General features: G+C 33.2%; 1 protein-coding gene across 1 annotated transcript; it reads right to left on the bottom strand.

Moving 5' to 3' along the window:
* Positions 1-6581: 6581 nt before the first annotated feature.
* On the bottom strand, positions 6582-11598 carry LOC106071573 (uncharacterized). The gene has a single exon (XM_056031582.1). It carries the CDS (start codon positions 11109-11111, stop codon positions 9960-9962), a length of 1152 nt encoding a protein of 383 aa, XP_055887557.1. The 5' UTR covers positions 11112-11598; the 3' UTR covers positions 6582-9959.
* Between the last annotated feature and the right edge of the window lie 671 nt (positions 11599-12269).

Consider the following 12269-nt stretch of genomic DNA (forward strand, 5'->3'; position numbering starts at 1 on the left):
CGCCGGTGGTAGATTTAAATTCTCTGCTCGCTGTTTACGTTTGAGCTCGCCAGTGTTTCTTCTTTTAGTCTTTTATAATAAATATCGGCAAGGACTTATAGTGCACTAAGAAACTCTACCAGACACTGAACTAAAGCCAACGTGACACAGATGGTTCTCTATTGAACAACAAAACTTTAGAACCTTGGCGATCTCTATTCAATGGTGTTTTGTCACACATCAGCTGTACGGGCAAACTTGCTAATCAATGATTGAAATCCATAAAAAAATATTTAAAAGGAAAGGACTAATCCATTAAAATCACATCGCCCTATCAAGATGAATGCTTGGACATTCTTATCTGAAACAGTAAAAAAGGAAATCTGCTAATTAGCTAAACATGGGGATAGAATCAAATCGAAATGTTCTTTGCTTTGAGGAAATTTTTATAAACATAGTATTTCATTTCTCTCTCTCATTTCTATGTTATTATTTTATAGTTTTTCTGTTTAGAACATTGTGCTGATTATTGTTTACGTTTTACAACAGGTCTATGGGGCGGGCCGACAATACTGCGCGGACTGTATGTAAGACTTATAATAGAGTTATGTTTGCTGCAATACATGTTTTTTTTTCTAGTCAGAATCATAGATAGATAGATAGATAGATAGCGAAAATCGTTTGAGCCAATTTCAAATATATATAGAGTAGTTTATGCTATTCGGACACCTATAGGCCCAAATTTGAAAGTTTGACTTTGACAGCGCATTATTTTACAATGGTTCGACATAGAAAAGAAAATGACGTATCAAAATCTTCTTTAGTTAAAGGAGAATAAGGATGACTACTTATATTTGTTCCCCTAACCTATATTTGTTATTATATTTAAGGTCAAAGAGGCCGTGTGTTTTCATTTAATTCGGACACATTTGACCCACATTATTTGATTCCGGACACCATAATTTATTTCGGACAGTCTCTATATTTAGGCATCAATAAACTCAGATTTTAATTCTATATTAACATTATTTAAATTTTAAGATCCCCAGGAATAGCCCCTCACATGAAATCATTACGATGTTTTCAAACTATGCATAAATACGAACACAAAAAATAAAAATATGAACACACTTATTCTACCAAAATTAGGTCACTGGGATAGTGATTTCTGCATCGACTTTTAGACTTATTTTATGTTTGTTTATTTTATATGTGTTGAATGTTTTGGGTTTGCATGATTAGATGTGTGTTGAATGTTTGTGTTTTTTTTTGTTTATTAATTTAATAAATTTCTAATACAGATGATCTTTTGTAGCTTGGCTAACTGAATCCTTTATATTCTCTCTATATAAATCTAGATCTATCTAGTAGGTCTAGATCTAAGCATTTAACTTCATTCAATGTACCAAGCTCACTCCAAACATTTGCCCATTTATTCTCTATTTAAAAAAAACAACAACAAACGAACAAATATAATATAAGATCATTTTTATTGATGTCCAAAACTGGCTGTCCGAAATAAATTTTGGTAAGAAAATCGTAATTTAATTCGGACACCGTATTAATTTTTTTTGTATGGAATTAGAAAACTTGGCTTACAAATCAAATAAATTAATTCCAAAAACAGAATAAATATTGCCGGGCTCATTAGTATAGACTTAGCCAATCAAAAAATATATCTTAACCCTAGGAAGAGGTAAAGTCATCCGGGTAACAGGAAAAAACAACAACCTGACTAGCAAATTTGAAATTCGTTTTTCTTACATAAAAAGACAGTTGAATGGAAGGAAATTGGTTCAAAAATCATTGGAAAATGGACAAGCACATTATACAGCGCGCTAGTTTTATAATAAATATTAAAATAATTATTTAATGACCACAAGAAACAGCGAATGTCCGAATTCATGTGATGTCCGAATTAAATAAACTGCTATATGCGTATAAAAATTGCTCGAGTATGGGATTTGTCAAAATTCTTTATTCCACTTTAGAAACAAAAAAAATATTTTTAGAAAGCTGATAGCGTAATAATACTCACACATTCAACAAATGGGACCTAATTACTTAAGTTTATACCTAATTACTTTAGTTTTTACCTAATTATAGTGCCATTATACAAGAAATAATGTCAATAGTGTTTTTCTATTTTCAAATAAAGAAGCTCATTTCTAATCTTTTGAATGAAAAAAACAAACCAAATAATATAACTCTCAGTACAATAAAATAGATCGAGATCATACAATAAAGAATTTAAGACCTAAGCAATAATTGAAACAGATACACACATCAGTCTAATGGTCACCGAATAAATAGAGAATGTTTGTATTACAGAGAAATACTCAAGATTAAAACTTTACATAACTAACGTAAAATGTATTTTTAAAAGATTCAAGTTAATCCTAAACCTAACCTCTTTCACATATTGATTGTTGATTGGAAGATAAATATAGATACAATCTTAAGAATTCAAAGTCTCTGTATAACACACAGTGTATAGTTTGTGATTCATACAACTAAAAAACTAAGTCATGCTGTTCTATTTCTATTTCAACAACTGATGTCCAACAAAAAATGTGGAGGGTGGGGGGGAAAGTCCTTTACTTGATAATTAAATCCCAAAAGAAGCACAACAATACTTTGAAGTACATATTGATCTCTAGATCAATTAGATTGCACTTTCTCTATGCAAATTAATTTTTTTTTTAAATTTTTAATTCTGATTGATCTCTTCTTTAAAAAATCAACATCAGAGTTTCAGATCAATTGGTTCGCAAGGATTTCATAGTCTGCGTCCAGTTTGACGGATAGACTACCCCCCCCCCCTTTTCTCTCTCTCTCTCTCTGTGTCTTTCTCTCTCTGTGTGTATCTCTCTCTTTCTCTCTCTTCCTCTCTCACTCTCTCTGACACACAACAAACATTAGATTTTTTTTAAACACTTGAGAACAATTTTCTACAAATAGTGTTAATTAGAGTGTCATCATCATTCTTAGATTAAACAAGTTAGCATCTTTCATTTTCCTTTTCTTGTTATTAAACATGCCATATCAGCTATCTATCTAAAAGTTAATGTCATATCAGCTATCTATCTAAAAGTTAATGTCATATCAGCTATCTATCTAGAAGTTAATACCATATCAACTATCTATCTAGAAGTTAATGTCATATCAGCTATCTATCTAGAAGTTAATGTCATATCAGCTATCTATCTAGAAGTTAATGTCATATCAGCTATCTATCTAGAAGTTAATGTCATATCAGCTATCTATCTAGAAGTTAATGTCATATCAGCTATCTATCTAAAAGTTAATGTCATATCAGCTATCTATCTAGAAGTTAATGTCATATCAGCTATCTATCAAGAAGTTAATGTCATATCAGCTATCTATCTAGAAGTTAATGTCATATCAACTATCTATCTAGAAGTTAATGTCATATCAGCTATCTATCTAGAAGTTAATGTCATATCAGCTATCTATCTAGAAGTTAATGTCATATCAGCTATCTATCTAGAAGTTAATGTCATATCAGCTATCTATCTAGAAGTTAATGTCATATCAGCTATCTATCTAGAAGTTAATGTCATATCAGCTATCTATCTAGAAGTTAATGTCATATCAGCTATCTATCTAGAAGTTAATGTCATATCAGCTATCTATCTAGAAGTTAATGTCATATCAGCTATCTATCTAGAAGTTAATGTCATATCAACTATCTATCTAGAAGTTAATGTCATATCAGCTATCTATCTAGAAGTTAATGTCATATCAGCTATCTATCTAAAAGTTAATGTCATATCAGCTATCTATCTAGAAGTTAATGTCATATCAGCTATCTATCTAGAAGTTAATGTCATATCAGCTATCTATCTAGAAGTTAATGTCATATCAGCTATCTATCTAGAAGTTAATGTCATATCAACTATCTATCTAGAAGTTAATGTCATATCAGCTATCTATCTAGAAGTTAATGTCATATCAGCTATCTATCTAGAAGTTAATGTCATATCAGCTATCTATCTAGAAGTTAATGTCATATCAGCTATCTATCTAGAAGTTAATGTCATATCAACTATCTATCTAGAAGTTAATGTCATATCAGCTATCTATCTAGAAGTTAATGTCATATCAGCTATCTATCTAGAAGTTAATGTCATATCAGCTATCTATCTAGAAGTTAATGTCATATCAGCTATCTATCTAGAAGTTAATGTCATATCAACTATCTATCTAGAAGTTAATGTCATATCAGCTATCTATCTAAAAGTTAATGTCATATCAGCTATCTATCTAGAAGTTAATGTCATATCAACTATCTATCTAGAAGTTAATGTCATATCAACTATCTATCTAGAAGTTAATGTCATATCAGCTATCTATCTAGAAGTTAATGTCATATCAGCTATCTATCTAGAAGTTAATGTCATATCAGCTATCTATCTAAAAGTTAATGTCATATCAGCTATCTATCTAAAAGTTAATGTCATATCAGCTATCTATCTAGAAGTTAATGTCATATCAGCTATCTATCTAGAAGTTAATGTCATATCAGCTATCTATCTAGAAGTTAATGTCATATCAGCTATCTATCTAAAAGTTAATGTCATATCAGCTATCTATCTAGAAGTTAATGTCATATCAGCTATCTATCTAGAAGTTAATGTCATATCAGCTATCTATCTAGAAGTTAATGTCATATCAGCTATCTATCTAGAAGTTAATGTCATATCAGCTATCTATCTAGAAGTTAATGTCATATCAGCTATCTATCTAAAAGTTAATGTCATATCAGCTATCTATCTAGAAGTTAATGTCATATCAGCTATCTATCAAGAAGTTAATGTCATATCAGCTATCTTTCTAAAAGTTAATGTCATATCAGCTATCTATCTAGAAGTTAATGTCATATCAGCTATCTATCTAGAAGTTAATGTCATATCAGCTATCTATCTAGAAGTTAATGTCATATCAACTATCTATCTAGAAGTTAATGTCATATCAGCTATCTATCTAGAAGTTAATGTCATATCAGCTATCTATCTAGAAGTTAATGTCATATCAGCTATCTATCTAGAAGTTAATGTCATATCAGCTATCTATCTAGAAGTTAATGTCATATCAGCTATCTATCTAGAAGTTAATGTCATATCAGCTATCTATCTAGAAGTTAATGTCATATCAGCTATCTATCTAGAAGTTAATGTCATATCAGCTATCTATCTAGAAGTTAATGTCATATCAGCTATCTATCTAAAAGTTAATGTCATATCAGCTATCTATCTAGAAGTTAATGTCATATCAGCTATCTATCTAGAAGTTAATGTCATATCAGCTATCTATCTAGAAGTTAATGTCATATCAGCTATCTATCTAGAAGTTAATTGTGATGACATAGAAAATCGACATGCTACTGAACATTAATAGGCATGGAGATCTAGTCCTGGCAGGGTGTGACTTTCTCCTCAAAATGGTTGAATTAACAATCTTCTGGTACACTATTGCCTTCAAAAGAATGTTTAGACTTCCTTGGTCACCTAATAATAAAACTCTGGATAGAATCCATGATTTCATTTTTGTTGTTGAACATTCTTAGCGATTACTATAGTTATTAAATCGTGTGTGGTTGGTAAATACACTAAAGACATATAAGTACCGTTGTGATAATATATATATATATATATATATATATATATATATATATAAAATGATAAGTTGATTTTATTGGTCCAATTCAATAGAAATTCAGTTGACTATAATCGTCCACCACAACAACATTACTTTTGCAACAATAACGAAATAGATGAATATACAAACAATTACTTTGGATTAGTCATGTAGTGACATTTGTAATAGTTCTAGTCTAACAATAAAAAAACATTTATAAAAATAGATTTAAAAAAAGGAACGACCTGAATTCGAACTTGTGGGCTAAAGCTTCGCGGTAACCACTCTGCTGGCGAAGAGTATATGAACATGAAAGAGATTATATGTACTTCTTGGTGATGACGAATCACTGAGCTTGAAACACAGATGCATCTTGTTTCCAACTAAATAAAATAGTTCATCAAAAACACTTGACACCCAAGATGTCAATTCATTTTTTTACCAATTCAGAAATTATCTAAAAAAAAAAGTTTTTAAACTTTTTCAGAAAATGTTCATCTCTTTTGAAAGCTGAAGAATGCAGGAAACACTAATGTATAACAAGATAATTAACTAAATAATACAACTAGATATTTCAAAAGAATTGTTGTCACGTGAAACGAAGATTTTCTTTTAAACTTAAGAAGAACGACAAAACCAATTCTAATAAAAAGACAGCAAGGCCTACACATCTTTAAAATGGTATTTTGCTGTGATGGGCAAATATTTTAGTAGCGGACCCAAAACTTAAAGAAAAACTTTAGGCTGGCCATGATATTTTGTAATTAAAAAAACCCATTAGAAATTAGTATTAGATTTAATTCTATTATAAGTAAAGTGATGCGATGTATGAATGAGACAGTGTTTTGATAATATTTCGTCATAACTTTGCTCCAATGAGGATGGAGATGTCCTCAAGGTGAATCTATTGCTGGCAGCATTTTCTACTTTTAAAAATTATTAATGAAAAAGGCTGCTGGCAAAATTATGACGACGCAACTTTGCACAAATTCTTTGAGCATACGATTTGGAAAATGGATTTCAACAAGCCCCTGTGAAAGATCTAATTGAAATATTTAGAACTAAGTCTCATGTAATTATTAAATTTCAGTTTCATTAATTTAAGCTTCAAGTTTGGTTACTCTGCTTCACAAAACATTAAAAAGATGAAATATAAAACTTTTTTTTTCATTTAAATAAAGTTTTACAATCTTCATTCAGTTTCGTTATAAGTTACACCAAGTAGTCCATCCTCGCTACGCTTGTTTTCCCATCACAGCAGTGAAATTAACCTTAAGAAATGATATGTCTTTTTTTTTTATTTATTTAGCTAGCTTATTAGTTGATAGAAGAAGTACAGAGAATTCAGATCGCATGGAACTAACGAACTCTTCAAATCGTGTGCGACTTACTGACACACGTGACACATGCAAATCACACAGGTCAACGGCTGTCAATGATCATGGTGGACTGTACTGCTGGTACACGCTAATATGACCCGTATTATGGTCATGTGATCAAAAGCCTTCACGGACGAGAGACATTTTGAAAAAAAGGAAGTGCAGTCCAGGACGGTGCGGTACAATGGGAGTCCTCCAGAATGTAGCTGTACTAGTTCAGGAGTAGACAGAGGGCTCAGGAGAGTTTGGTACGGCATTTCTGTACACCAGAGCTTTTGTAGCTAGTGTAGCCAATAGACATTGCCAATGGCTGATCTTTATGGAGACAGCTTGCCGCCCGATGCGCCGAACGGCGCGGGAGGACCTAAGTCTATATAAGTTAGTAGCCAATAGTGTAGTAGTGGCTGTTCATGTATTTAGTTATTAAACCATTAAATTTTTTTTTGAACTCTTGTTGTCAAGTTTTTGAGTTAGATGTGTTGTTATACATGTTGTTTTTTTTACAGAAGGCCTGGTAGAGAAAATGTAACAATGCATTGAAGTTTTGTTAACCTCATTTGTGTGAATTTCAAATCAGCAGACGCATTAGCAGTGAATCATATGAATAAAAATTTACACTTTTACTCTATTCCAATGTTTTAACTCGTATGTGAAATTATTTTTAATTAATATTACAAAACGTGTGGAGGGCCATATTAAATCTTTTGGCGGGCCTGGGTTGGCCCTCGGGCCGAAGTTTGCCCATCACTGATCTATTGTATCCTAGCATAGACGTAATTTAAAATACTCTGATTACCACAATCACGCATGGCTCACTACCAAATGTGCCGTTACTAATGTGGCTCTCAACTAAACAATCGAGAGGGTTCGATGGCTTCTCGAGTATTCCTTGGCGGTGTCGTGCATTGCTTAGAATTTTTTTATGATATACCACGGCACTATTGAGCTTAAGATTCTTTATATCTAGGACCTGAAGTCAAAGGTCGAAACATGTCTACACATTAAATCTTTAATAGTAATGTTTCCTAAAAGAAACTAAAACAAAATTAAAGGAAAAGTTCTTGTTCATTTAACTTTTAACAACAGTCGTATACATTTATACATCTCTGAAAAACATTTGTAATAAATCATATAATTTGAATTTTTCTTTTTGCGCAGAGTCAAATGTAACGAATTAAAAAATTATTTCCCTTGCTAATTTATCACCACTCTTTAGCTGTTTAAATCTTACTCCCCTTTTTAACGTAAACAAATGTTGATATTATATCTTCTGATGTTCTTCCTTTGCAAGACAAAATAAAAAGTTTTATAAAAGTCAAAGCTTCTTTTATGAAGCTGATGGTGGTTACTATTTATTGCAATACCTCTATTCAAGTCAGAACTTCGTGTAACCTGCATCCAGGAACCTGGACAGCTGATCTAAAAAAAAACCGGCTCTATTTTCGTAGAAATGTAACAGTTAATGTATATAGTCATGAAAAGAATAACTAGAACGTTACCCGCATTTTGGAAAACTCTAGTTCAATCGTTATAATTAAAAGTAAAAAATAAATCAATGTAAATTTGGCTGGAGATTATATCTAGGTCTAGAGCCAACATGGCGTAGTCAGTCGTATTACTATAATTGTGCCATAACTGAATACATTTAAAAGTGTTTCAATATTATTTTAATTTATAAGCGTTGCTTATCTTTTAACGTAAATCTATACAGCAAACATACCAATAAATAAACACATGAGTAGACTTTTCTGGCTGGCTGAATCAGAAAATGCGTAAGCTCTAGCAGCTGACGATGTCACGAGTTCCATACCTGAATTGATCGAAAAATGTTAAAATTATTTTATTATATTTGAAGTTTAATAATGGAGGTATTTTCCTTTTACAAAATATTTTTTCTTGTTTCATTCTATTTATTTCTTGTAATGCTTCAATATTGTAAGGAGTCTTTCTAACGGGCTTTGCACAATCCAGTTCTTCTATCAACAATTCAGCGAATGATTTCTACATTAGACAGAGTGAACTAATTGCTTATGTCTCTTTATTGATTCAACGCGTCACTGAATACAAAGAAACATTTGAGTCAAATGGGAGTATTCCCGCTGATCCCATGTTCAAAATAAATAAAAAAAAAAACATAAGTCAAATTGTAAGGTATATTTGAAAAATTTTGACGATCAAACCAGAGTTTCACTGTGTGGTAAATCAGGAAGTTATGTTGTTTTTTTTTACCAAAGTATAAATAAACTGTCAAATTTCTAAGAAAATAGTTTGAGCCTTTTTCGAAATATCCGTCCAGTTTCCAGTTGTTTTCTTTTTGACTCATTGAAGAATTCGCAGGTTAATAGGAAGAATGATTAAAAAAAAAATCCAAAATGTGCATGAAGTTTATTGTGTGTTTCTAGCCTAATCCAATCGGACACAGAAAGACTCGAAATAAACAGTCTAGAGGAGATTAGAAACGATCTGTTCTAGATTCTAGATTTAGAACGAACTTCAGACTGCATTTAATCAATAAAATATGCACAAAATAATATTTGAAACAAAAGTATCTACACACAAATCTGAAATTACAGTTAAACTAATGCTATCCTAACACTCTGTTTCCTGGCTTTCAACTTTCGTCTTTTAGTAGGACATGTTTGAATTTAAACAATTAAGATACAAAAGAGAAGAATACAAGTAGGCGAACTTTACATTTAGAGCACGAAGACAAAGTCGTCCAAAGAAAAGCTGGCTGTATGACGTAAAACAATAGACCGGCCTCTCTCTTGATATCCTGCCAAGAACAGACGCTGAGCGAGACAAATTCAAACTGTCACAACACCCCTTCAACAAAAGTCAGGAGGCAGATGCTGATGCATTTTTACAAGATGTTTGTTGAGCCATGGTGTCTAATGAAGTGTCAAGACCATAAAGTGTATTGTATTCATCATGACACGGCTAAAGAAATAAGCTGCAGTTTTTTCTGAACTTGGTGTTGTAATTATAGTAAATGAGGATGCTGATGCTAGAATTAAAAAGTTGGAATAATTCCATGACACAGATGAAGGCAAGGTACAAGTTCTGGTAGCTCTTACCAAGTGTAAACTCCGGCACGAACATGCCCGTCACGTCGATACAGATCTTTGGCATGTTGCACACGATGTACACCGTGGAGATGAGAACCACCTGCTGCACCACGGAGATGTCTTTGGGTGAAAGCTTCTCACACTGATGCCTAGTATCCCTAGCTGTTAAAATATCACTTCTGGAGTTGAGGTGGCTCTCGATCAGGCCGGATTCTCCATTATTCTCTTTAGCGTGTGTTGTGAATATTGCAGCTTGGGTAGCTAGGCTGTTGGGCAGCGAGTACGCCGTGGTCGTATGCCGAAATTTGGCAGCGGCACGTAGGCTTCTCGTCAGTATGATAACACAAGCCACAACTATCAGCTGTGTCAGGAAAGTAACAAAGACGTCTCTGGAAATCCACACCGCTTGCTTGATCTTTTCACGCTTGGGTGATATCCACAGAATGTATCTAGTTGTGTTCACCCGTGCGTCATAAGCTTTAACCATCTTCATGAACATGAGGATGGGGGCATAGCTCACTATAGAGACGATACAGAAGACAACGAACATAACAACAGATGTCTTTCTACGAAACCAGTTTTTGAACTTGATGGGCATCGCGACACACAGACATCGAGCGATGGCTAGGAATGTAGTGATGGACATGGTAACTAAGTAGATTAAGATCCCTAAATTGGCCAAAAAGATGTAGATCCCAAAGGGGTCAACGGAGTAGAAGACTTTGAATTCGTTCTTTTTTTCAATGCCATGCAATCCCAGTGCAGCCCCTTGAACAGCCATTGTTAACAAGTAGGTCAAATCAGAGGCTGCTAAGAATACGAAGGAGAGCGTCACGCCGTCCTTAAGACCCATGTATTTAAACGTTTTGATGACCAGGAGGTTACCAAAGCTCCCAAGAAGAGAGGCGCTGCTGCACACGATGCTGAAGATTTCAGTGAATATAATAAACTGACTGTCGGTGATCACTTTCTGTGCTGGTTCAATCAAGAAAGTCACATTTTCAGAATCATCGGAAATTTCCATTTCTCTTGACGCTATAACAATAAGAAACTTTGGTTCACACTTGATGTCCTCATGTTAGTGTTACCATCAAGGTACACGTCTCAATGAGCTAAATGAAATGGAAGGTTCAAACGTTTCAAGAAATAGTATGGTCTATCGTGTCAGATAATCAGTACCACATTTTAATGATGAGCTGTAGAATTTTAAAAAGTAATCCATGAATGTAAGAAAAAGTCTCGAGAATATTTTTATTTGTAATCCAAACAAATGTATTCCCATTTAGAGCTCTGACCACTGCCATTAAGAGAGTACAAACCAACCAATTTCAGATTTGTTGTCCAAAGTCATATGTTAGTTTCCACAACCTCCTTAAAACTACTAGAACTATATTGTATAATTAATCCATGCTAATATATAAAGTATCGCCGTATCAAGTACTTAGCACTGTCATCTCACAGTTAGCAGTGGAATGAATTTCGAAGTAAATATACAGAGAGATGAAATAGCCACATCACGTTTGCTGATAAGCATCGACTACTTTCAATTAAATCCACTCTTCATTCTATGTATCGCTTGTGCAAGTAATCGCTCTTGATTATAACAAAGTATCGATCTTGTATATTTTTAAAATTCAAGCCCATTGAATTATTTTGCTTGTTATTAATAGTAAAAAAAAATTGAGCGAATTGTTTTCCCTTCAATTTGAGCAGACGGTTCGTTAGTAACAAAAATATAGGTCAGTGATTAATGTCAATGTCATGAACTCTTTATTCTTAGCAATATTACCAAATGATGGGGATGTTGCTTTTAAGTGTAACTCCAGACAGCTAGCCAAACTTATCCTTAGTAGGCGGATTACTTAAATGTAAGAAAAAGCCTTCATAGAAACTTAAGAAACTTGTGCTATGGTCCAATCTCTCTTGTTGACCAGGGAGGGGAGTATTTGGTTTCCGTGCTGCCATTAGGTGGTCAGATAACACAACTCTGCTGGAGTCAGGATTCGGGAAACTTATATAAATATGAGGGTAAGCCTACATCTCCTGGCAAGTAGAATGCCATTTGATGTTATGTTTTCCCCAGATTGGCTGGAAAGGGTTCGCACATAAAATAGCAACAAAGCCTTGCTGCAGGTTTTTAGTCCTTAGTAGAAAAGAATAAGATCAGGCTACACATTGTCAT

The sequence above is a fragment of the Biomphalaria glabrata genome, chromosome 6 (genome assembly GCF_947242115.1).
Source record: "Biomphalaria glabrata chromosome 6, xgBioGlab47.1, whole genome shotgun sequence".
Lineage (NCBI taxonomy): Eukaryota > Metazoa > Mollusca > Gastropoda > Planorbidae > Biomphalaria > Biomphalaria glabrata.